Raw genomic sequence first — 22,348 nt, 5'->3', positions numbered from 1 at the left:
AATCTGGCGCTGCAATACTTTCTTCGCAAAAGTCAATTGTCCTGCCCGGTTTCACTCGAGACGTAGAGGCAAGTTGCCTTGAAGACTCCAGAAAAGATGGAATCGATTCAAGTTCTCAACGCAGTAGCCCGGGGCTTCATTCCACAACCTTTTGGAACGGAGACCTCTTCTCGGCTTCCCACTACAAGCTTTCGTGCCAGAGCAACCAGCCACGTCAATTTAACACTACTAGTATCCAGGTATCCAATGAAGCCCGTGTACCAGGAGCAAAAGACAACCAACTCGTATCACCTTGAACTCAAGCAAACACTCTCCTACGCTTTCGTAGCCCCCAAGTAGACAACGCGCACACAGCGACGCAGCTATCCGGAGCAACGTCACTTGACCAACAACCAGCCCACAGTCTCGCCCATTCCCCAGACGGAATTTTCAATGACTCTTGGAGGATGAGTGAGCGAGCTGCATATGCCTAGAAACCACGGGTCATCGCCCTCAGAAACCTTGTTCACACAACAGAAACAACTTCCATGCTTCCTCTTCTCCCCGTGTGTATGTATGTGTGTATGTTTGTGCCAACCCAGCTGGGACGGGCACACCTGTCTCAAGTCTGTGTGTCCTGACGAGACTCTCGCCCGCCCTTTCTCGAGGTTGTATGACACTCAGCAAAGCCTCCTACTGTTGGGTTTGTAACAAACCCCATGGAAACATTCTTGCTATTATCAACGTCTCTCATTCTTGAATTTGCTCGAGATAATCAAATCCCATTTGGGAAGATGTTCACGCTGTTCCAAAATACTTCCCCGTTGACCTCTCAAGACCGAAGCCATGTCTCGGCTCAACATCAACAAAAAGCAGCGTCTAGTCGCCACAATCGCAATATCTGGCGGCTTCTTCATCGCAGAACTGGTCATTGGGTACCGTACAAAGTCCCTCGCGCTCATAGCAGACGCCTTTCACTACGTAAGGCAAATATCGCCAATTTCCCTGTATAAACCCATAGTAGCGCAGTGTGTCTAACAGAACGCTTCTAGATGAATGACCTACTAGGGTTTGCTGTCGCCTTGATAGCAGTTATAGTAAGCCAAACCCCGATGCTCCTCCTTTCAGCGCAAGAAAGCGTGCATATACTGACCAAATTGGATTCCCCCAAAAGGTTTCAGACAGAAAAACTCCTCCGCCCCGGACCCTGCCCTTTGGCTGGAAGCGCGCGCAGGTCCTGGGCGCCTTTTTCAATGGTGTATTCCTCCTCGCGTTGGGAGTGAGCATACTCCTCCAAGCCATCGAGAGATTCACACAACTTGCGCGTGAGCTTTTTCTTCCCCCGAAAACCAACCACCACCGTTGGACCCGCCACTGGGACGAACTCGGTGCTGAGATGGTGTAACCTTATCCTAGACGTCGAAGATCCAGTCCTGGTCCTAACCATGGGCTGCATCGGCCTCGGACTCAACGTCATAGTAATGGGTTTCCTCCACGGTGAGCTGGACTTCAGTCTCAACCCGTTGGCCATGATCTAACCCCAAAGTCAAGAGAACCATCATAACCACAAACAAGAATGTGAAAGCGGGGGACTAGTCGACGAAGAATCCACCAGAGAAACATCCTCCCCCAGCAACACACCACCTCCTCCAGCCGATGCAACCACAATCTCAAAGCCACCATCAACGACGACTCCCGATCCCAAGCCAGCTACCGTAGTCATCAACCAACACCACCGCGACCCCCACGGCGGTCGAGATCTCGGCATGCTGGGCGTCCTAATCCATGTCGCCAGCGATGCAATCAACAACGTAGGGGTCATCGTCGCCGCCCTCGTCATATGGAAGGGAACCAGCCAGGCCCGCTTCTACGCGGACCCGGGCGTCGGCGTCTTCATCGCTCTGATCATCATGGCGTCCGCCTGGCCGCTCTGCAGGCGCGCCGGGCAGATTTTGATGGAGAGCGCGCCTCCGCACATTGATGTTGATGTCATTCGAGCGGAGATGATGAAGGTGAGAGAGAGGAAGACACGCAGAAACACACGCACACAGAGAAACACAAACGCACACGCAGAGAGGGGAGAGGGAGAGGGAAACATGTCGTGAAGTCCATTCATACGGGACTACTGAAAGCTAATAAGTTTCTACCCAGGTCTCAGGCGTCCAAGCCGTCACGGACCTTCTCATCTGGAGACTGGACCAGACAACCACGCTCGCCACCGCTCACATCACCGTAACAGATGATAACAGCGTAATCACCTTCGCCTCAACAGCCGAAGCCGTCAGCGCAAGGCTCCTGTACTACGGAATCTGCTCCGTCGCGCTGCAGCCTGCTACTGCTATTATGCAGCGGCGGCAGTGGTCCCAGCAAAAACCGGATATTCCGCAAGCAGCGGGCCACGAGGGGGCTTTCAAAGGGGGAGGAGGAGTAAGAGAGGTCCTAGACTATGTAAAGATTGCTTGATGCTGGGTCCGGCGTGGGAGCCAAGCGGGAAGCGTAAACGTGTAAGCCCCAGTCCGTGTCAGCCAGCCTCTTCCCAAATGTCTCATCGATTTTGCGATTGGAGAGCCAAATCTACCGAGACCTACATGAAAGCGTTGCGGGCTCTGAGCAAAGACCTTTTTTCTCCCTGGTCTGGAATCACTCCTGCCACAGTTCTGTACCAGCAAACATGAGGCTTACCGGAAGACGTTGAGCTAACCCAGTCATATCTACACACACCAAGAGAGAAAAACAAATGGCTGAGCTCGAAACAGGCTGCTGCCTACGCACGTACGACATGGCCTCCGACGTATGACGGGACATGTCCTCGTCATACCGAACCCAAGATGATGTGAGAAGCGGCCATGGATCCAATGGGTTCGCTCAGCCTTGTTGAGACCTTTATCCAATCATCTCATAAACATGGGATCGATACGACCAAGTCTTTTCGGCAGGTTGTATTGTCTTCGTGTCACATCTTTGCCTCCCACAGGGGGGGGGGGGGTACTCTGTCCGATTGGTTGCCCAGCCAATCCGCGTATTGTCATGGATATAACACGGCAGTGGGCTATATTCTCTCTTAAGCCCTTCAAATGATTGGCAATACCCTGGGCGATGAGGAGTCACAAGACGGGGTTCTTACAAGAGCAGGGCCGCAATAGGAGACGGCACAGTGAAACCTACGTCTCTGAGCGGAGGGCCGTCTCAGTTGGTGATATGCAGTCATCATTTCTAGACAAAACACCGTAGAAAGCAACTAGCTTCCACGATCCCACAATCTTCTCAAAATTTTCAAAACACCATAAAACCTTGGCGGAAAAGTAAAAATACGAAAACTAACCACATCACAGGCCGGCGTGGGGATGGCCAACGTGATTGACAACATTGATCATCGCCATTCCGCCACGCTATCGCCTCATGCTAGCGTTATCTTCACCATGGAGTTTTGGCCGTCCCGATACTGTGGTAAGCCTGTCTCCTCTGGGGGAAACCACCTTGGACGCCCCCGAAATGGCGTGGGGGTAACCAACAAATCTGCCGAAAGGTGGGATGCATTCACAGAGAGAGGCGTGCAGAATTCTGCATCCCCCCAAAATGCAGACCGAGATCGCTTTAGCGGCACTGGTCTTGAACGGTGCGATCCTAAGGATAGGAGGCGTCCTCTGTGGCCACATTCCCTGCTTATCACGGGTGTGCTGATGAGGACAAAGATCATAGGCTGCCGGTCCAAGGTCAGAGGAAACAGTGTGTTCCGCACCCTCACATCGGCCTCGAGCCATACGCAGCACCCCGACCCGGGTGCAACAGGACAGTCCGATGCTGACCGAATGGCATCTATCCAGTATCGTTCGATGGTCGGAAGCCGTTGTAGTGACCATCGGGTACGTTACCATAATCCATGACTGCTGACCTAGCTATGTAGCCGACATGCCACTTTGAGAAAGATCGTCGCTATCGCCGCCCTGTGTAAGCCGGGCTGGCCCGGCCCGCGGACTTGACAAACGGGTTAAAAACGAGTCGGTCAATATTACAGTACGTAAGGTCAGCAAAAGCAACACCAGGAGTTGGACTTTGGTCTCCAGAAAGGCAACGCTGGAGGAACCATCGGAATTATTAGGGACAAACCATCAGCCGTTGAGACACGGGATGATGGTCGGTCCTTGCCGATGGGTTTGGTATTCCAATCTTGCGAGAGTTCAGAGTAAATTCACCGGCGTTTCTGGATAAGTTGCGACCATACTTCAGCGGAATAAGAGGCCTCGGTGAAGCAGGACCGACGGCAGCAACGGACGCAAATTGGCAAAAAGCCCGAACGCGGGACAATCACTTCACGGCTGATGTCACTAGGATGGTGAGTACGGGGAACCGTTCCGCCGGGTGTGCTCAGTCGCTTGGCCATGTCTGAGAATTAAGATGGTGAATGGACTGATAGGGGTTTCCCTTTACCTCGGTGCTGGACACACCGCTGCCTTTTCGCCAGGCTTGGGTAGCCAATGACTGACAGCTTATTCCCTGGGATGATGATAAATGAGATCATAACGCGGTCTTATTGACCTTGAAAGTTTGTATCCGTAGTGCAGCTTCGGGCCTTGGTGCTGGACATCGGTGAGGCAGGTCGCAGCTAGACTTTGCGCGAGAACGCCCGCTCGTCGCGTGAATGCTTCCGGATCCCGCTTGACATCTGCGGCTTGTCCGGGAGATGAGAAGAAGCAAACCAGGCAGGCAGCAGGACGATAGCGAAACCTCCTCGGACCCAAGCAGGGAGCTAAAGTGAGGCTTGCTTTGCTACTGAGCATCTTGCAAGGACGAACCGGCCGGCGACGGAAGACTACATACGACCCCCGGTGACCCGTGCGTTGGGACACTTTTGCGACGGCGCGCTTGCGGCTTGCCGGGCAGCGAGTGCCCCAGGAGCCAAGAGCCTGGGAGTTGGGCTGAACTTTGTAGCGACCCCCTGGAATAGCCAGCCCTGAAAGGAGTTGTTTGTCGAGGATATACAACCTGTGGCCCGTCAAAGCTGCTGATCATGAGCATCACGCGGGACCGCGCCGGGGTGCATGATCGAGTGCCTGTCGTGCATCCAGCACCGCAGCCTGATCTACGGGCCCTCGATTGGTGTAGGTAAACCGTTTCGCTTGGCTGAGAGCAACCACAAGCAACCAACCGTTGGAAAGGGCCGACGTGTCCTCTGTATCAAATGGATGGACTTCGCGAGCATGTTCCGCCGCCCTGCGCCGTCCGGCGGTGCGGTGCGTGTGTCCATAACATGTCGTTGGGGAGAAGCTCGGTTCGATGCGCGCCTCGCCTCACTGCTGGAGTTATGATTTGAAGCTAACAAGATGATACGTGCGACGGTGCGACCAGAATGCGATCCACGGATATGACGTTGTGCAAAGAGAGAGTGCTGGCGGTTGAACTTCAAGCCAACACATGGCGACTAGGAGATCCACGCCATGTGCCCGTGGGAGACGCAGCTGTTAGCTTGCAGCTGCCCTACGTGTATGTGTCTCATCTGCAGCTTGTATTAAGTTGTGCCGCATTTCGACTTGGCACTGGCGCATGGGAGGGGCGGTTGCGCCTCTATCCCTAGGGGTCCGCTCATCGCCGTGGCGGTGCTACTCGAGACCTGTACTGTACGTGTACCAGGCAGGCTTTGGGGTGTCACCTGGTGTGTGACTCAACACGTAGATAGACGACGTGTTTCCGTACATGGCCTTCTTTGAGAATTTGAGTACCCATCGCTCTGGTCCCGACGTACACCAAAGGAGATGCCCGGGGATGGCCGCAAGTGACAGGTATTCTAGGTTCCTGTTCCGGAAGCCGAGCAGGAGGCATATACCCTGCCGAGTTGGGGCAACGTTAGGCCGATGGTCTGTGAGTAGCAATAAGGGAAGGTCGGTGAAGCAGTTGGGTGTAGGGAAGGGACGTGCAATTGCGCTGCTGGAAGCACCGAGGTCCTTGACAATGAACAAAGGAGAGCATGGGAAAGCTTGATCGGAGAATGATTGGGCAACCCAGGCAATATGGCAAACGGGGGGCCGGGAGAAGACGCGTTGAGGTTGTCGGCATGGCGGAGCGAGCTACGACCCCTGTGACCTGCGTTGATGGCTTGTGGCAACGATGCACCGGGAGGTGACGCCTGTAGGAGAAGAGGTACGGATACGTGCCCTTTGGAGAAGGTACCTTGGGTAAATCCTGGAGTCTTATTGGAGACCCGGACTGGTGATCCAAACCCAAGGTGTCCGTCTCTTACCGAGTGAAATCTCGCTGAGCGACTTGAGTCTGGAGTTTAGAGCTCCGCGCACTCAGTGCGCTGTCATTGTAACCTGGTGAGTGCTTCTTATCCGTTCGACGCTCGGCCGTCCGCCCCAGATCAAGCCAGCACGAGGGGATTCCATCCTTATCAGTTATCAGGCATTTGTGGTGCTGCTCCACGCTGCAGTCATGTCGAACAGCAGCAGGGTCGACGTTGACTTGCATCGCTCCCCCTCGTGCCCCTCCATTTTGGACCGTTCGGACCCGTGAGCGCTGTTTACTTTGACCTGGGAGGGGCTGGCCACGGCGGGGAGAGGGATGACAACTGTTGAGCTGGAGCAGAGGTGGATGGAAGGACGGGGCGGTGGCGGGCAGACCAAGACAAGACGAACAGTCATTTGTCGGCTACAGGACCCTTTGCCGACGACTGATGTAATTTGGGGAACATCTATCGGTTCCGCAGGGGTATGCTAGGTCTCCTTGATTGTTCAGGGTGTGCAGGGGAGTGAGAGACAGGCAGAAAATTCACGCCTCGTTGCCAGGGAGGCGTGGGCGCAGATATGGACGAGGATCAACGAGGTCCGTCGGGTTCGGCTCCGAAAAAGAGATGTTGTCGAATGAGGGCTTGTTCTGGGAGTTGCTGGCATGACTCTCTGCCCTGTTAAACTCTCGAAATCTCCCAGTCGTACGCATGTTGTGAGACGGGGAACCGGATGGACTCCGGAGGGACTCAGGGCGTCTATCTCATTGACTTGTCGGTGCCCGAGTGTACTGTAGTTGACCTTGGTCTGTGTCTGAGGTTGGACTGTTCCAAGGGAGAAGATGATGAATGCTCCCTCGGTGGCCTCAAAAGACCGGGGAACGAGGCACAGACAAGACGACGGGCGCAAGAGGATGACAAGCGAGAATAGCCCAATGTGCTCCAAGTTGATTGACATGGACGTCGACACCCGACGGGGGGTCCTTGAGCCAGGGACAGATGGACGCCGATGCTGGTTCGAGGAGAAGAAAACCAGCAGACGTTGTCGTAGCCGTCGTCAGGAGCAGCGGCGCCAATGATGCCTTTTTCCGCAAGGTAATTGTTGACGAGAGTGGTACCTCGAGGTGGGATCCAAGCAAGTGGTACTCTCTAGTCCACAGAATGAGACAGGGCTAACGAGCAGAGAGAGTAAAAGATTGACCAAGTGGCGCGAAAGAAAGGGAAGCCCCGGACATGGGATTTTGGAGACATCTATGACAGGATTCACGGAGTCACGGAGACAAACTCGGAGGAAGGAGTCGCCTGGGGACGGAATTAGAAAGCAGCGGATTGGGTGAGGGCGGGGACGGCTGAAGATGTTTGGGGCTTTTGGACCACCCCGTGACCCGGGAAGCTCGATGCAATTTACCACCGGAGCGGGACAGCACACGCACCCACGGGCCACGGCATCTCACATTAGTATGTAGTCAGGCATGCAACAACAGCATGGGCAAGGCACATCGCATGTCGTGATGGCCACCGCCTGTTGTTGTTTTGGACACTTGTAATAGGTGAGTTGAGGTATCCTAGGGATGGATGTAGGAGGAGGAGGGGGAGGAGGAGGAAGGAGGAGAGAAGAGAGATTGAAAGAATGCATTATGTGAGTGAGAGATGACGAGGCACCAGTTCGCTCCAATCAATCTCAGGGTCCTCCAGTCACATAACATGAGGTGTCAAATGGAGGTAGATTACCCCGCTAAGTCCTGAGTTCCTAACCTAAGCATGATTTCTCTGGTTTGCACAGTTGAGACATTATCCGTACCCAAGGGGACCATTAGGTACTCTGCTGGGTCCACCCTGGCTTGTTACACGTTTTCTTGCTTCTTTTTCCTATCTTTCCACCTCTTGTTCTTTATGTTCATTTCTCAACTATCTTAGCCTCTCTTGACTCTTGACTCTTGACTCTTGCAAGGCAGTCTGATGCCCCAAGGTACCGGCCATCGTCCGTCCGGTCCTCTTCCACAGTCCAAACAGCCTGGCAGCGACGACCCGTTCTGTCTCGCCTTCACCCTCTCGCTAGTAGCTACCCATTTTTAGAGGGGCAGAAACCGACAGACGCCGAGCCGGCGCGGCGCTAGAGCAGACGTGCAGTAGCGGGCGAGGCAACACGCGCGACCTTTGCAAGTGCCTATATAAAAGATACGTACCGCGGATGGCAGAGCAAGGGCTGTTGTTCACCGCATTTTTGGAGAATGATTGAGATTACCTATCCGTACATAGTCTCCGTAGATTCGAGCCCAATGACAGGTTCGGCAGGCGGCAGGCGGCAGGCAGGGCAAGCCGCCAGCCGCAAGCCGCAACCCTCTTTGCCCCCCTACCTAAAGGTATCTTTGGTGTCCCGGGTTCCCCCCCTGTTGCCATGCCCTGTAACGGTCACGCTGCTGGTACCCGTATCAGCCCTCGGGAAAAGACCCTGCGAGAGGCCAGGAGAGAGAGGCAGAAAGGGAGGATATCCAACAACGGCCATGCACCATGAGGTTGGTGGAAAGACATGAGATGATATGATGTGGCTGCCGCTTCCGTTGCCGTTGCCATTGCCGTTGCCATAACCGCTGACCAAGCCTGTCAGTCAGACATCCATCATCTCCCGTCGTGAGGTGCCTCGAGCTAAGGTACCCAGGAAAGGCGAGGTACCTTCGGGAGAGGCGATGAAGTAAGGTACGTACCGCCGTGCCACACTTACATGCCTTCCTCCAAGTATCTTCGGAAAGCTGCGAGGCAGCATGTCCGTCAACAAGAGCCAACAAGAGCCAAGAACGGAAAGAAGACAATGCTGGTAAGGAAGACGGCGAGGGAAGCTGACAATGAGGCGGAAGGAGTTGACAAAGACGACCACGTAATGTGATGGGTACTTGACCCGAGATGCCCTCACAAAGCTAAAGCAACGTGCCGCGTGCCTTTGCGCTTGGCTACTGCGTCCTTGGTTACTGCGTAGTAATCCAAATCCAGATGGGGAAAAGAGCACGATCCAATGATCCATGACTCTATTCCACTGCCCACGGTAATCCACCCAAAGGTGCGAGTGTCGTGGAGTCGACATCGTGGGATGAACAGTGAAGATTTACTATGTACAGAGTATGACCTAAGACTAAGGTAAGGTACCTATACCAGATGCCAGGTGCCTAGGTACCTTGGATAGTAGGTACCTCAGACGCTTCGAGACTCCAACTGGTACGTGCCCCACAGCTGCCGCTCCACCGACGATTGCGGCACTTCCGTCCCCCTCCTGCCCTGCCGCCTGGCCACTCTCTTCGTTCTTGTTGCTCGTCTCTCGTGCCTTCTCCCTCGGCCAAAACACCATCAACAACGCTCGAGTCCCCTCGCAATTCGCAAACACCATGGACGAAGTAGCATTTTCCTGACCACACACCCCCTTCCCGGACCACGTCCATGTCCATGTCAATCTCTCTGCCGTGAGGCACCGACACCGACGCTGAGAATCCGGAAACCTTAGCACCCTCTCCCGCACCCTCATCCTCGCCTTCAACTGTACCACCAGAGCACCACCACCACAACCACAACGACAACGGATCAATTCGCACTCGCCCTCGGCCTACCTTACCTTATCCCTTCCACCCTCTTGCTCTCGCAGCCTGCCTTCGTTTTTTTCTGCCTGTTGACCAGGTCTTCCCATCCTCGAATCCTCGATTAGTTCCCCGCCAAGCTTAACCCGGCCTCTCTTTACATACGACTTCGGCCACCACACCCACACCCACACCCACACCCACACACTGAACTCGACATTCCGCCCATCTCCGACGCTCCCAAACCTCCAACATTACATTACCACAACACTTCGCATTACTTCATACCGATATCGTCCACTTTCCGACTCCCACGACAACGCCGACCCGTCCCGTTCCGTCCAGTCCAAATAGCATCGCTCTCGCTCCCACGCCCTCACTGCACACCTGAGCTGGTTCCCCTACACCTTCTGTCCCGCGTTCTACAGGACCTGATCCATTAGTAACCTTCTGTCGCCTTCGTTGCACTTCGGCAAAGTACGAAACCATCTGCAGTCGGCACCGCTCCCCCCCAGATAATACCGAGCTCTCAAACCAACCCCCCGGCCCATCTTGATCCGCCACTGCAATCGCCGCCTTTGTCCCGAGCACTTGGTTCCCCCGGACTGCGTCACATTCAACTGCTTCTCACACTCCTCACTCCGCCTTCGACTTGACTATTTCCACATTCCGAATTCCATCGCGTCTTTGCACCGCCAATTACTCCCTCGCGCCAGCATTTCTCTCCAACCACCAACGCTCGCCTGACGCGCCTGATCCCCCGCCCGCAACGTGGACGTAGGGTTCCTCTCGCGACCTTTAACCACCCTCATCCCCGCATCCCAAATCGGAGCGGAAACCGCGAGGCAAAAAAAAGGGAAAAAAAGAGTTCCAATTCTGCTCGCGTGCGTGCGTCTGTTATAGAGAGCGGAAGCTTGCATCGCATCTCGCTGCTACAACACTTGAGCCACCTCCGATTTGCCCAACCTCGAACAACCGCCGCCGACTCATCGCCATTAAGCTTCGGCTCCACGGCAAGGCCTCTCCATCTCCTGTGCACCCCTCAACTCTGTTGGTCTCAGCCCGCCTCTCACCACCATATGCCGACCTTCGATTGAGCCTCACCTCTACCATCACGGTTCATCACGTTATTCACCCTCAATCACATGGAATTTCTGTCAGAAGCAATGCTTTTCCATCTGATCTATCAAAATCGTGTGCTCTGCTGAAAAAATGGCACGCTCTCCCAATACCTGATCGACAAGAGTCCAGCAGCCTCTCGTCCTCTGACAATTCCCAGACATCTCACTCACGATGATAGGGAAGCTCTTCACTAGCTTGGGCACCGCGAGTGCTACAAGTGCTTCTGCCTCATCGCAATCCAATAGCAATAACAACAATAACACCTACAATGAGGCTCCGCAGTCTCTCGAATCTAGACAGGAGGATATTCATACGCGGAACCTCTTGTTCCCCGACACCGAGGCTTTGTACCAGCATCGAAACGAGCAAGTCTTTCCACTGTCCATGACCTCCGGTCTCCCTCTGGCATCCATCGCAGGTGCCTTTGACTATGATGGAGATGTTGAACTCGACACCCGCCATGTTCGCATGCTCATCATGCAAGACGCTGTCGCCTCCTTTCCAGCTCAGCTACTGTTCGATAGCCACCCAGGGCCTCCAAAGCCGCCTTCCATGACCCCAGGAGATCGCCCGGCAACTGGTATGGGGACTGTGCAGGACTCGTACAGAGGCCCAACTTCGCCGCGAAAGAGTAGTCTGAACCAGTCATCGCGACCTCTAGTGATTCAGCCGGACAGCCCCCAACCGCGCCAAGGCGCGTTCGATCGCAGGGTCTCGATGCAAGGCCGAACTCAATCTCAAGCTGAGACGGACCTCCAGCGCTCACGAAGAGAGTACAATGACGAGATCCATGCCTTTGCAGGCTCCGTGTTTGGAAATTCGGAATTAATGGCCTACAAGGGCACTTCAACAAAGGTCCATATCGTCCCTACCGAAAGCCGCCCCGAATATGGCGGCTCCTACCTTGGTGACGGCCGTGGCTCCATCGGTCGGTCGAGTATACGATCCAGCAGACTGGCGCAATCCTATACATCGGACAATGTTTCGCATCTGCAACCGCACCAGTCGTTCACGTCGTCTGCACCGAATGCCCGGAGTCTCCCCGAGAGGAGGAAGATTCTCATCACAAGGTTATTTCCCGTGTTACTACCTAGTGATGACGAGGCACAGAGCGACACTCCTTTGAGTCGATTCTCGGATCACAACACCGGCTTTCCCTTTCCGCAGTCTGCTGAAGACGCAAACGCCCCCAAGAAGAAGAAGTTGCAACCCAAACAGAAGCGTACACCAATGTACGCGGTTGTCTTGGTGGTTCAACTTCCACCCAGTTCTGCGCAGATGGTACCTCCCTCCACCATCAGGTCAACTTACCGCGGCTCTAGCTCCTACACAGAGCAAGACTCCTTTCCATCTTCCATGAGCTCGGCCCGCCGTTCAGGCTGGACCATGTCTGGATCCGGCTTCCCCATCGACTCCTTGGATTCTAGCTGCTCCACCGATGTCGACGACAGGATGGACACTGTTACTCAACACTGGGATATCATCATGCGAACCTTGACCCACCTCCAGGGCGTAGTTGCCACCACGCTTGGTGTGCTGCTTAAACAGGCCGACATATCTTCGCCAGACCCATACCCTCCTTCAGTGTCATCCTATGCCAGCAGAGCTCCATCCATGGGTGGTAGAAGAAGCGATGAGCCTCACTTTGTCAAGCCTCCCAAGACCAACGCGAAAGTCATAGCTCTACAGCCCCACTGCCTACAGAACGACGACAAAATTGTCCAGGAGGCTGATGCTGCCAGAATTCGAGTTGTGACGGGGTTGAGTGCACAACGGGTCATCACAGCGCAGGGGAGATGGGGAATTTGGCGAGACGAAGCGAGGTGGATGGCAAGAAAGGCTGGCGAGAAAGAACATGGCTTCTTTTTCTTCAACCTCTTGACCGGCTTTCTTGCTACCCACACCGATTGGCTGAACGCAATGAGTCCGGCATGGTACCGCCGAAAGCACTATCAACAACAAAAGGCCAAAGGCGAGGATGACCTGTCGCTCCCAGCACGAACCATCATCATCTCGTCAGACAAGATGATGGCACGACGGCTCATATTCCTTCTTTCTGCTTTCTTACCATCTCACCAGCACCTTTCTTCAGCCAGAGCTCACCGGCCGAGTAATTCGACCTCTTTTGGAGCTTTCTCCCAATCGCCACCTTCATTGATCATTCCAATCCTTCGCGAAGAATCACTGAGGCGAAAGATTAATCGACGAACTGGGCCGAGGCGAGTTTCACATTCCCGTACTGTCAGCCAAAGCACACGCGCTTCCGGTGTTCCGCCTCAACTTGCGCACTTGAGCATGGGGAGCCATCATGAAAGACGTGTTTCAGATGCTACTTCGATTCGATCGAATTTGCCCATTCCTGGAAACGACCAGGTCAGCCGGAAGAGCAGTGCGGCAACAACGACCACGATCACCCCAGAGACTACCATTCCACACTTCGCAACCGCCCAAAGATTTGAGAACCGACGAAGTCTCAGACCTGGCAGCAGTGGCAGCGTTGCTGCAGACGACCTCAAAAGGACACTAAAGCGCGGTGAAAGTTCGGGGCACGTCAGCTCCGCGAGTACAGACTCTCGCATGTCAAGCTCGCGTTGGGGTAGTGTCATCAGCACGCTGTGGAACGGGAAGAGGAGGGATTCGACGGGCTTGACCACTCCTAGCCAACCCTACAGTAGCAACCCTACATCTCCCACCAAATCAGGCCCGGGAGGGCGTCGGGATAGGTTGGCAGAAATGGTTCGGGAAGTCGGGCCTGAAGGTTATCGCCGAACAGACGATCGCAGTCGAAAGACTGAGAGCAATGGCAACGGTCCCACAACACCGCGAGGTTTCGATGATCCGGCCGGTGACGACGCTCCTGAGAGGGTCCCCTTCCCTGAGCGAGTCCCTGACCCCAGCGGTGACTTCCGTTCTCCAGTCAAAACATCGATTAATGCCGAGGACGGGGTCATAGACGTTGACATACCCTTCCCTGACTACATCACCTCTTTTGAAACTGCAGTCAGCTCACCGTCGAGCAGTGGGTATCTGTCTACGCCAGGCATTGGCAATGGTTTGGAGGGCTTCGAGCAATTTTCCCGCATTACAATCGATGGCGATTCTCCGATGAATGTTGCCGGTTTCCTCCAGCGGTACCATCAAGATTTCATTCTTCAGGCGGTTCCTCCCCAAGATAACCTTATGGAAGACATCAGAAAGTCTATGCGAGCCGAGCCGACCCCGTTCATCACGCAGCCCTTCTACTCTACGGAGCAGCCTGCCGATCGGTGGGTCGACGTCAGCAGCGCTCTCATAGCAGACACAACGACCCATACGATCAAGCGAGTCCGTTACCGCCGACTCATCCGACCAAAGCCATTCACAGACAGGTCAGCGCCTCTCGGGTCTGCGGGTTCAAGCGCCTACGGCACTGCTCCCATGACGCCGTCTATTCTCCCCTACGAGACGCAGCTGGATGATGAGCTCATTGAAGAGCAAATTGCCAGCCTCGATGAGGTACTAATTGATGCTGTCGAGAGGGTTATTGCACAGAGTAACGAAGTGAGCAAACAAAGCTCATCGAATTCGTCCCGATCAACGAGCAAGCGGCGAGACCGCAGCAATAGCGAAGCATCGGTCTCTGTCGATTCTCGTCACACCACCCGCATCCCAGTCCCATCTCAAGAGGTGCCCCGAGACCAATGTAAGACGGTGGTCTTGTCGGCCCTCGATGAAATCATCCGTGATGTCATCGAGGAACGAGACCATGACACCCCTGATGCTACAATCCACGCGGTAGATCGCGACCGCGAAAGCACTCTCAAAGAGGCTGTTCGAGTTTGGCTCGAGACTGTCGACCCTAGCGAGCAAGTCTGAACCAAATCAAACCAAAGAAGCAGAAATTTCGCAACCACCAACAACAAGCCGCTATCTGTGGCATTCACGATGTAATGACACCTAGCGGACAGAATGGATCTGCTAGTCCATGTACCACCACCAACCTACACATTTTTCCTTGGTTCGAAGAAAACATATAAACTGAGTTGATACCCCAAGCGAGTAAGCCATGATTGCTTCTCGAGAAGGCACCTGCATCCGTGGGGCAGGGCGCGGCAGTATGCAGCTGGCATGAACAGCATAGGAAGGAACGGTCACATTCCGGTTTCCATCTGGCGTTTCCGTGTGGCGTTTAGCAAGGCATGGATTGTAGACTGATGGGATTTTTTTTACCATTTTTATTAGAGCGGGGGATTAGGTATGACAGGTCGTCACTCCTGGGGGAGTTTTCAGTTTTACACAAGATACCTAGCTAGGAGCGTACACGAATCAATAGGGGAATGAACCCCTTTCCTAGCGAGTTCTCAACTCACTTGTAAACATGCTGCTGTCAACGTGCAATCTTTCTTTAATGAAGCCAGGTCAAGGGCTACGGCAACGGCAAACCTCTAGAAATCCTCGAGCTGTATCTACATTGAGGCGTCCCAACGCCCCTCGATGCCACTGGTGCAAACATTTCAGCTATAGATCCCGGTGATACCTAGTAGCATGACTCACCATAGCTGTAGAGCGCAATTGTCACACATGACCATCTTGGTATTGACTTTGTATCTCAAGTTACTTGCAATCCCTCGCAATCTGGCTAAGCGGGGGAAAGAAAGGGAGGTATCATCTTAAAAAGCAGCAGAAAAGAAAAAAAAAAGTACTAAAAAGAATTTACGCATCCCCAATCCCCGTCCCAAAGAGGACATGAAGAGAGATCTTTCCTATAGGCCTCCCACGTTGTTTTCTCATTTCCCGCTCGTCATCAGACAAAAAAACGCCCCTGATTTTTGTAGTACCGACCAACCCTCCCGTGCCTAGTCGGCCAAAACCCTCTCAAATGTAGTAGAATGAACGGCAAGCCCAAAATTTGCAACATGCCTCGACCTGAAAATGTCTTTGCCGTTCTTCATGCAAACCCTCTCTCAACCCGTGAATGCCGTTATATGTGTGTGAAGCGAAGATGATGATGTACATGTAAAATGGGAGAGAAATCATACTCGTTGCTACCCATGGTCTATAGCAGTGGTTGCATCTGCAATATCGAATAAAATGCGTGGCCGCCTCCAATAACGCGGAAACATCGCATGTGGACGCTTAGGCAAAGTCCATGTCGTCGAAGTCGCCATCTGCATCGTCGTCGACAACTTCCACCGGGTTTTTGCGAGGTCGGCCGCGGGGTCTCGGTCGGGAGGTGGAGCGCGCGCGTTTCTTGCGACCGCCAGGGAGTGCGCCAGCCTTACGCTTCCGGCCTCTTCCATCACCGGCAGGACCATCCTCTTCACCCTCACTAGGAGTGTCAGCATCTTCGCCGTCCATATCATCCTCATCGACAACCTTGAACTCTTTGTCGACGTTCATCAGTTCCACGAAGGCCTTGCACTTCTGCAAAGTGGATTCCTGGGTTGCGAGGCCATTCATATGTGAGTTCACCTCCTCCCAGAACTTATCTCCAGTTACACCCTGTACTTTCGTAGGTGCTTTGCTAAGATCCTTGGCTGCCATTTTGGTTTTGGTCTCGCGTTTGCTGCCCAAGCCATAGAGACGCCGAAGGTATGTTCTTGCCTCCCAAAGACAGAGAAGTATGATGGAACCGGAAGTGAGTTGGCGAAGCCTTTTGGGAGAAATATTCAACTCGGGTTGCTGCGGCTCACCGTTGGCTTGCGGGTCGTCCGGCTTATCCAAGTCCATGCGCATATTGAAGATTTCGGACTCGATGACGTGCGCCATGCTGGATCCGGTTGATGAGAACAGTTTTTCCATCGCATGCACAGTGACTAGCACTTCTCCAACGGTTACATAATCGAAGAAGGCGAGGTTCTCGATCATGAAGCGGGAGAATTCGACATGCGCAGGTAACGGCTTAGAAACATCAAGCTTCGAAGAGTCGAAATCGACTTGGCCCACAAGTTTCTCGAGGAACTTTTGTCGGTTCTTTGTCTTACTCACTTTCAGCACCTCCATCAGAAGATGAAGCTTGGACTGGAAAGGGTTCGTCGTGGCGCCACGAGTATCTCCAACGATGTCTCGTTGGTATTCGTAGGCGGCTTGTATGGCTCTGGCATACTCTCTTTCAATGACGGTCTCATGTTTCTCGTGGAGCGCTCGATGTTCCATGAATGCGACCTCGGATATTTTGGTCATCGATGATGTTTCCAGGGTGATCAAAGTCACACCCGTTTCTTTGGGATGCACGAGACCTTGTCGATTGATGCTGCCAAGTACTTCTACTGCGAGGAAGGCGTGCTCATCTTGCGATGACAGAGCTATACGAGTAACCTCCTTCAGGAAGCGTTGGGTAGTTGCACTGGCCACGTCATCGAAGCTCGTTCCACCCATCACTGTCAGCTCGCGCTTCTTGTCAGTCTCGTAGCCGGCGGCAGCGGCGGCAGTGGCAGCCTCGGATCGTTTTTCCTCCGTGAGGAGGAATTCCTTGAAAGACCGGAGAATCGTGCTCTCAAGTGCCGGCACTTTGGCTTCGAAAACTTGTTGAAACTTGGTGTACACGTTCGGTGACACATAGTTTCGGGGATGCGCCTGGCAGATGAGGCCGATGGCGTCGAGGGCATGCTTCCGGGCCTCCATGGGCTGTGAGGCATCGGCCCACGGCGACAAATTGTCGACCATGAGCTTTGCCACAGACTTGCCTGAATACTTTGGGAAGATTTTGAGGAAGACGGCAAGCTCGGAGTCCAAATCGCAATGCTTGCCGACCATTCCGACAATTATCGAATATCTGGCAAACTTCATGAGTTTGGTTGCGTCCATCTGTGTATTTCGCATGCTGGCGACTCCACGTAAACTAGAAGCGCCCAGATGGGCCAGCTTATCACGATTGTCCAAGAGATCAGCAATAATCCACAGACAAGCAACAACATCATCCAGAAGGTTCTTGTTAAGTCTGCCAACAGAGTTTTGAAGCTGTTCTCTCACTTCCCGGAGAAAGTCCGCATATTTCGCGGTCAGTTGCGGCAAGATCTGCCGATAGATGATTGTCACAGCTTTGAAGACGGCCAAGTCATCAGCACCACTTATGCTAGCGAGATGGGGTTTAAGCAGCCTTATCTCCTCAAAAGTGAAAAGCTTGGGGTCTGCCTTGGCAAATATTTGCAGTACTTGCAACGCATCTCTTCCGGATGGGATGTTAGGATCGTCGGAGTCGAGATTATCAATAAGCTCGAACATCTTCTCAACCAGCTTCATGCTGACACCGAAAGGGCCGTTCTGGGATTTGTTTTGTCCACCCAGAATGGACTGAAGAACTTTGTCGAGGACTGCGCCAACGTTGCCAGACTTAACCGTCTGGATCATGAGAGCAACGTGATCGGTGAGTGACGTTTTGAAGGCTGCTGTGTCGTTGACCTGGTAAAACGGGGCGAACCAAACCTCCTCAATCATCTGACGAGCAAGCTCTCGAACGCCTTCATCAGGGTCTTGCACACGATGAAGCAAGCCATTGGCAATAGAGCTGCGGATCTCCCGGCTTTGGTTGCGGAGGTAAATATCTCGGGCCAGTTTCATTGCCCTCTTCCTCACTCCGATGCCAGAGTCGATGAACCTTTCAATGATTCTTTCTGCCATCTTATCTTCAAGTCTCGGGCGCAGGCCAATGCACTTGCCCATCAAGCCAATCGCGGAGTCGCGCACCTGAGGAGACGAATCACTTGAGCAGTTGATGATTAAATGAACCACAACGGAGTCACCGTCTAGGATAGCCGGATCTGTTTCCAAAAGCTGGTTGATACTCTTGAGACTCTTGCTGCGAACGGTGGCCTGGTCACTAGCCATGGCGTTAAGCAGAACGTTGAGCATAGCTCTGAAGTGTTCGCAAAACGGTGAGCGGAGTAGAATGATGGAATATGCCAACTTTGCGTGGCTGTTGTTGACGTCTTTGAAGGTGTACTCGTTGGATAGCCACCGACGGTCTTCGATCATCATCCGTAGGCGGAAGGCAAGCCGTCCAAACTCGTGGTCCAGCGAATCATTGGTTTCTTGCAAGCCATCGTACCCGGTGAAGATTCTCTGCGCCCAATCTACAATCAGGAAGGAAATGGCACCTTGCAAGTGAGGGTCGTCGCCACACCGCTGCTGAAGGTGTTCAAGGGTCGTTCGGAATGGTCCTGACCAAGAGACGTCATGCTCGATTCGACTTTTCTGCTCCAGCGCAGAGGTTGCCAACTCTGATAGATATCGTAATAATTCATTTGAGTCGCTTCCATCCATCGAGTAGGCGACCTTGCGAACATGTGAGCGGAGTTTTGAAACTGCAGCACTCATGACGCCAAGAAGTTCAAGGGCCATGTTCTTGGCAGGCGCGGCGGTCCTATCTCCCTCCCAGAGTTTCATCATGTAAAATGTCATCTGACGAAGAATGAGCTCAGCGGACGGCCAGTCGGGAGAGTCGAGACATTCTGTAAAGTCCTCCACGAAAAGGTCGAGGAGATTGCGGTAAGGAGTGTCGCCGGACTTTGTGGACTTCAGGGCGCGGTTGACCATGAAATTGACCACGTAGTTCGCGTTGTGCGTCGAGCCTTCAGTTAATGGCAAGGCCACAACCTTGAGCTCCTCCAAGGCAAGAACATGTTGCGATGCACCGGCATCCTCTGACTTGACAGTCGCAGCCACGGTCTGTTTGCCAGGCTGGGTCATCAGCTCATCCTCGTCCGGATCTTCATTTTGCATCATGGCTAGGCGACTGCGCGTGCCCTTCTCGTCAACCTTGCCAGAGCTGGCCTGGACAAGACGCATGATCAGCGCCGAAACCGGCTGAATGCTTCCGCCGTTCGATAGTCGGAACTGGCGAGCACTCTGCTTTCCAACGGGGAGCTTTTCCAACGAGGTGAGGATGTCGTCAAAGATGCCACGGCGTTGGTCAGGTTTGGCGAGGAAAATCTGGCAGAGCATCTCCATTGCGACCAGGCGAATGCCATCGAATCGCTGTACGCCAACAACGGAGTCTTTTTCCAGGTAGGCATTGTCGACGAAAAGCAAGCTCGATGCGGCGAATTCTAGCATGCCGAGGGTAGTGTCTGAAAGCTCTATGCTTGTGACGAGTTTGGCAAGCAGCGCGAACAGCTTCTGGCAGTTCGTGAGAATCGGGCCAATCGCCTTTTTGTGAGGTTGTAATAGTTTGAATAGAGCGGATGTTGGACCACTGCCCCTCATCTCGACAACGGGAATAACAATGCCCTCGACAACCCCCTTGAAGACGTCGGTCGACTTCTGAATGATCTCCTCAGAGTAGATCTGCTTCTCTTCTCTGCCACCGCACATTATGCGCAGGCACGTGCGAGCAGTCTTCAACCCCATCTCAATCTCTGGAAGCTGATTTAGCCAGCCTGTGACGTCGGACTCGCCCCAAGACTCGTCAATTCGATAGTCAAGGTTGAGTGTATGCGTCAGGCCCGCGTCGCTCAACTTCTGAACATACTGGAGTTCCTCTATTGGCGCATCGCCGTAGCTTCCTAATTCGATGGACTTTTGGATGGCAGTCTGCAGCTTCTGCTGCGTGGCACCCGTCAAGATGGCCTCATTTTCGGAGTTTAGCGTAGCAACCTGTTCATAACCAGGTTCATTTCCGAGCACATTTCTAGTGGCATCGAGAACGCTCTTGATTAATCGCTCAAGATCCTGGAGCGCTGCTTCTGCCCGTTGCTTCTGGTTAAGATTGGTACTGATATTATCCTGTCGGCTTTGATAAGCACCATCTTGTCTCCGCATAGACAATCCTGTCGGCTCATCCGGAGAGTCCAGGGCTGCCATCTCGAGATATTCATCCTTATTGAATCCAGGGGCGCGAGGCAATTCTATTGCGAACTTCGTCTTCTGGGCTTCGACCGCGGACGGTGGTCCTTGTGTAGTCGACGGCATTAAAGGCTGCGTAGGATTCGGTTGGGCGGAAACAGGCTGTACAGGGGCTGCCGGCGCTGAGTGCTGAGGTTGAGTGGGAGTGAGGTGCCTCGGAGCAATCTGGGTGGGTGTGACGATTCTAGTGACGTCGGACGGGTTGACGGTAGCTGGCTGTGGAGCGGGTTGATCGGGGACCTCTACGTATGCGCTGGGATCGAATTTCTTGGATGGAATCGCTACTTCGAAGCGGAAGTTGTTTCCATGGTTAGATTCTGCACTCGCTGATGGACGCTTCGACGATGGCAGAGCAGATTTCGGTGTCGATGGAGGTTGCTGCGGCTGTTGGGTAATTTGTCCGTTGGCAGAGACAGAGGTAGCACTAGATGCTCCCGGAGGCTTGACGAATGTTGGAGCCCTATCGAACACCATCTTCGCTACCGGGGAAAGGCCAGCACTTAGGCTCTGGAAAGATCCTGCTGGACTACTGGCCGTATTCGAATTCGTTTTGGGGACAGTCTTGAATTTGCTGCACAAAACAGGTGTCAGAAAAGAGTCAGCCCAGGTACGGCAGTGCTCAACTCACAAATAAGTCCGCTGATTGGGCTTCAAGTCGTGCAGTACGTGATCGACTGCGTACTTCAGGTGCTTCATCCCATGATTATGATTTTGTCCAGTTGCTTCCTTGCTCAGGCTGTCGTACTCCTGACTGTTGAACATATGCGAGATGCTAGAAGCAAGCGAGCCAGAACCGAGTGTCGGGTCGGGAATGAGATCTGAACCAGGTCAATTTGACGGGCGACCTCAAATATTAACAAGCATAGTCACCCACCTGAGGTAAAGGGAATGACGGAGGTTTGAGGAGAATAAGGCAGTGCCTCAGACAGCGTAAACGGTCGCGCCATCGGACGTTGTTCTGCAGCTTGCGGCTGCATGTAGCCACCATTAGGTGGGCCGTTGTGGACGGTCCCTTGGCTGTTGACCATTTTTTCTGTCTCCTCGGACCTAGTCCGGGCCTCAAGACATGTTATTTCGTGAGGAGGACGGAGAATCGGAGCCACTGGTGAAGCTGATCGGGGATGATATCGGACGTGGAAACGCGCAGCCGAGGAAAAAGCGCTTGTCGGTCGAGGAAGATGGAACGGATTGAGACTGAGGTCAGGCAGAATATAAAGGTGCCTGTCGCATAGTCCCAAGCCGAAGAATCGCAGCAAGGGAAAGGACGATCTCTTGCGATCGGGTCGTCCTTGTCGTCGTGAAGATGATGAGAAGGTTGAGAGGTTGCGACAGCCTCGCGTGGAAGGACCCTTGTCCAGTCGCGTGGTCCGTGCAGAAGCTTTAGGCGGCAAGAGCGGCCAACCAGTGGCCAGTTGTTCCGTTCTTACCTGTCGGGTGTCCCTGCCCCTGGCGAGTAAGGTATACTGACTTCTCTGTCTTACCCAGTCTACACTACAGCCATTAATTAACAGGATTACATAATACGTCAACAGGGTGGAGACAAGCTGGAACGGAAGATTGAAGACAATCGATAAGGGACTCGGTCCAAGATAACGATAAGGTAAGGTAGGGACTGTCCGAAATTCTTCGTAAGAAATATTTTGTC

General features: G+C 53.5%; 6 protein-coding genes across 6 annotated transcripts; 2 read left to right on the top strand and 4 right to left on the bottom strand.

Annotated features, from left to right (window-relative positions):
• Positions 1-825: 825 nt before the first annotated feature.
• On the top strand, positions 826-2,442 carry CORC01_11861 (cation diffusion facilitator family transporter; the record flags this gene model as incomplete). The annotated part of the gene is made up of 6 exons (XM_022623483.1): positions 826-960; positions 1,032-1,076; positions 1,154-1,304; positions 1,396-1,476; positions 1,531-1,991; positions 2,131-2,442. The coding sequence occupies 6 exons, from the start codon at positions 826-828 to the stop codon at positions 2,440-2,442; spliced, it is 1,185 nt and encodes a 394-aa protein (XP_022470023.1).
• A 2,304-nt stretch (positions 2,443-4,746) lies between these two features.
• Positions 4,747-4,995, bottom strand: CORC01_11860 (uncharacterized protein; the record flags this gene model as incomplete). Its single annotated transcript, XM_022623482.1, has 1 exon — positions 4,747-4,995. One exon carries the CDS (start codon positions 4,993-4,995, stop codon positions 4,747-4,749), a length of 249 nt encoding a protein of 82 aa, XP_022470022.1.
• Positions 4,996-5,622: 627 nt separating this feature from the next.
• CORC01_11859 (uncharacterized protein) lies at positions 5,623-5,796 on the bottom strand (the record flags this gene model as incomplete). The annotated part of the gene is made up of 1 exon (XM_022623481.1): positions 5,623-5,796. One exon carries the CDS (start codon positions 5,794-5,796, stop codon positions 5,623-5,625), a length of 174 nt encoding a protein of 57 aa, XP_022470021.1.
• A 575-nt stretch (positions 5,797-6,371) lies between these two features.
• Positions 6,372-6,614, bottom strand: CORC01_11858 (uncharacterized protein; the record flags this gene model as incomplete). The annotated part of the gene is made up of 1 exon (XM_022623480.1): positions 6,372-6,614. The coding sequence occupies one exon, from the start codon at positions 6,612-6,614 to the stop codon at positions 6,372-6,374; it is 243 nt and encodes an 80-aa protein (XP_022470020.1).
• Positions 6,615-11,052: 4,438 nt separating this feature from the next.
• CORC01_11857 (uncharacterized protein) lies at positions 11,053-14,736 on the top strand (the record flags this gene model as incomplete). Its single annotated transcript, XM_022623479.1, has 1 exon — positions 11,053-14,736. The coding sequence occupies one exon, from the start codon at positions 11,053-11,055 to the stop codon at positions 14,734-14,736; it is 3,684 nt and encodes a 1,227-aa protein (XP_022470019.1).
• Positions 14,737-15,996: 1,260 nt separating this feature from the next.
• CORC01_11856 (AT hook domain-containing protein) lies at positions 15,997-21,731 on the bottom strand (the record flags this gene model as incomplete). The annotated part of the gene is made up of 3 exons (XM_022623478.1): positions 15,997-21,274; positions 21,332-21,521; positions 21,578-21,731. 3 exons carry the CDS (start codon positions 21,729-21,731, stop codon positions 15,997-15,999), a joined length of 5,622 nt encoding a protein of 1,873 aa, XP_022470018.1.
• Between the last annotated feature and the right edge of the window lie 617 nt (positions 21,732-22,348).

Source organism: Colletotrichum orchidophilum (assembly GCF_001831195.1).
Source record: "Colletotrichum orchidophilum strain IMI 309357 chromosome Unknown Scaffold_135.1, whole genome shotgun sequence".
NCBI classification, from domain to species: Eukaryota; Fungi; Ascomycota; class Sordariomycetes; order Glomerellales; family Glomerellaceae; genus Colletotrichum; species Colletotrichum orchidophilum.
This window is presented reverse-complemented; position numbering and strand designations above follow the sequence as displayed.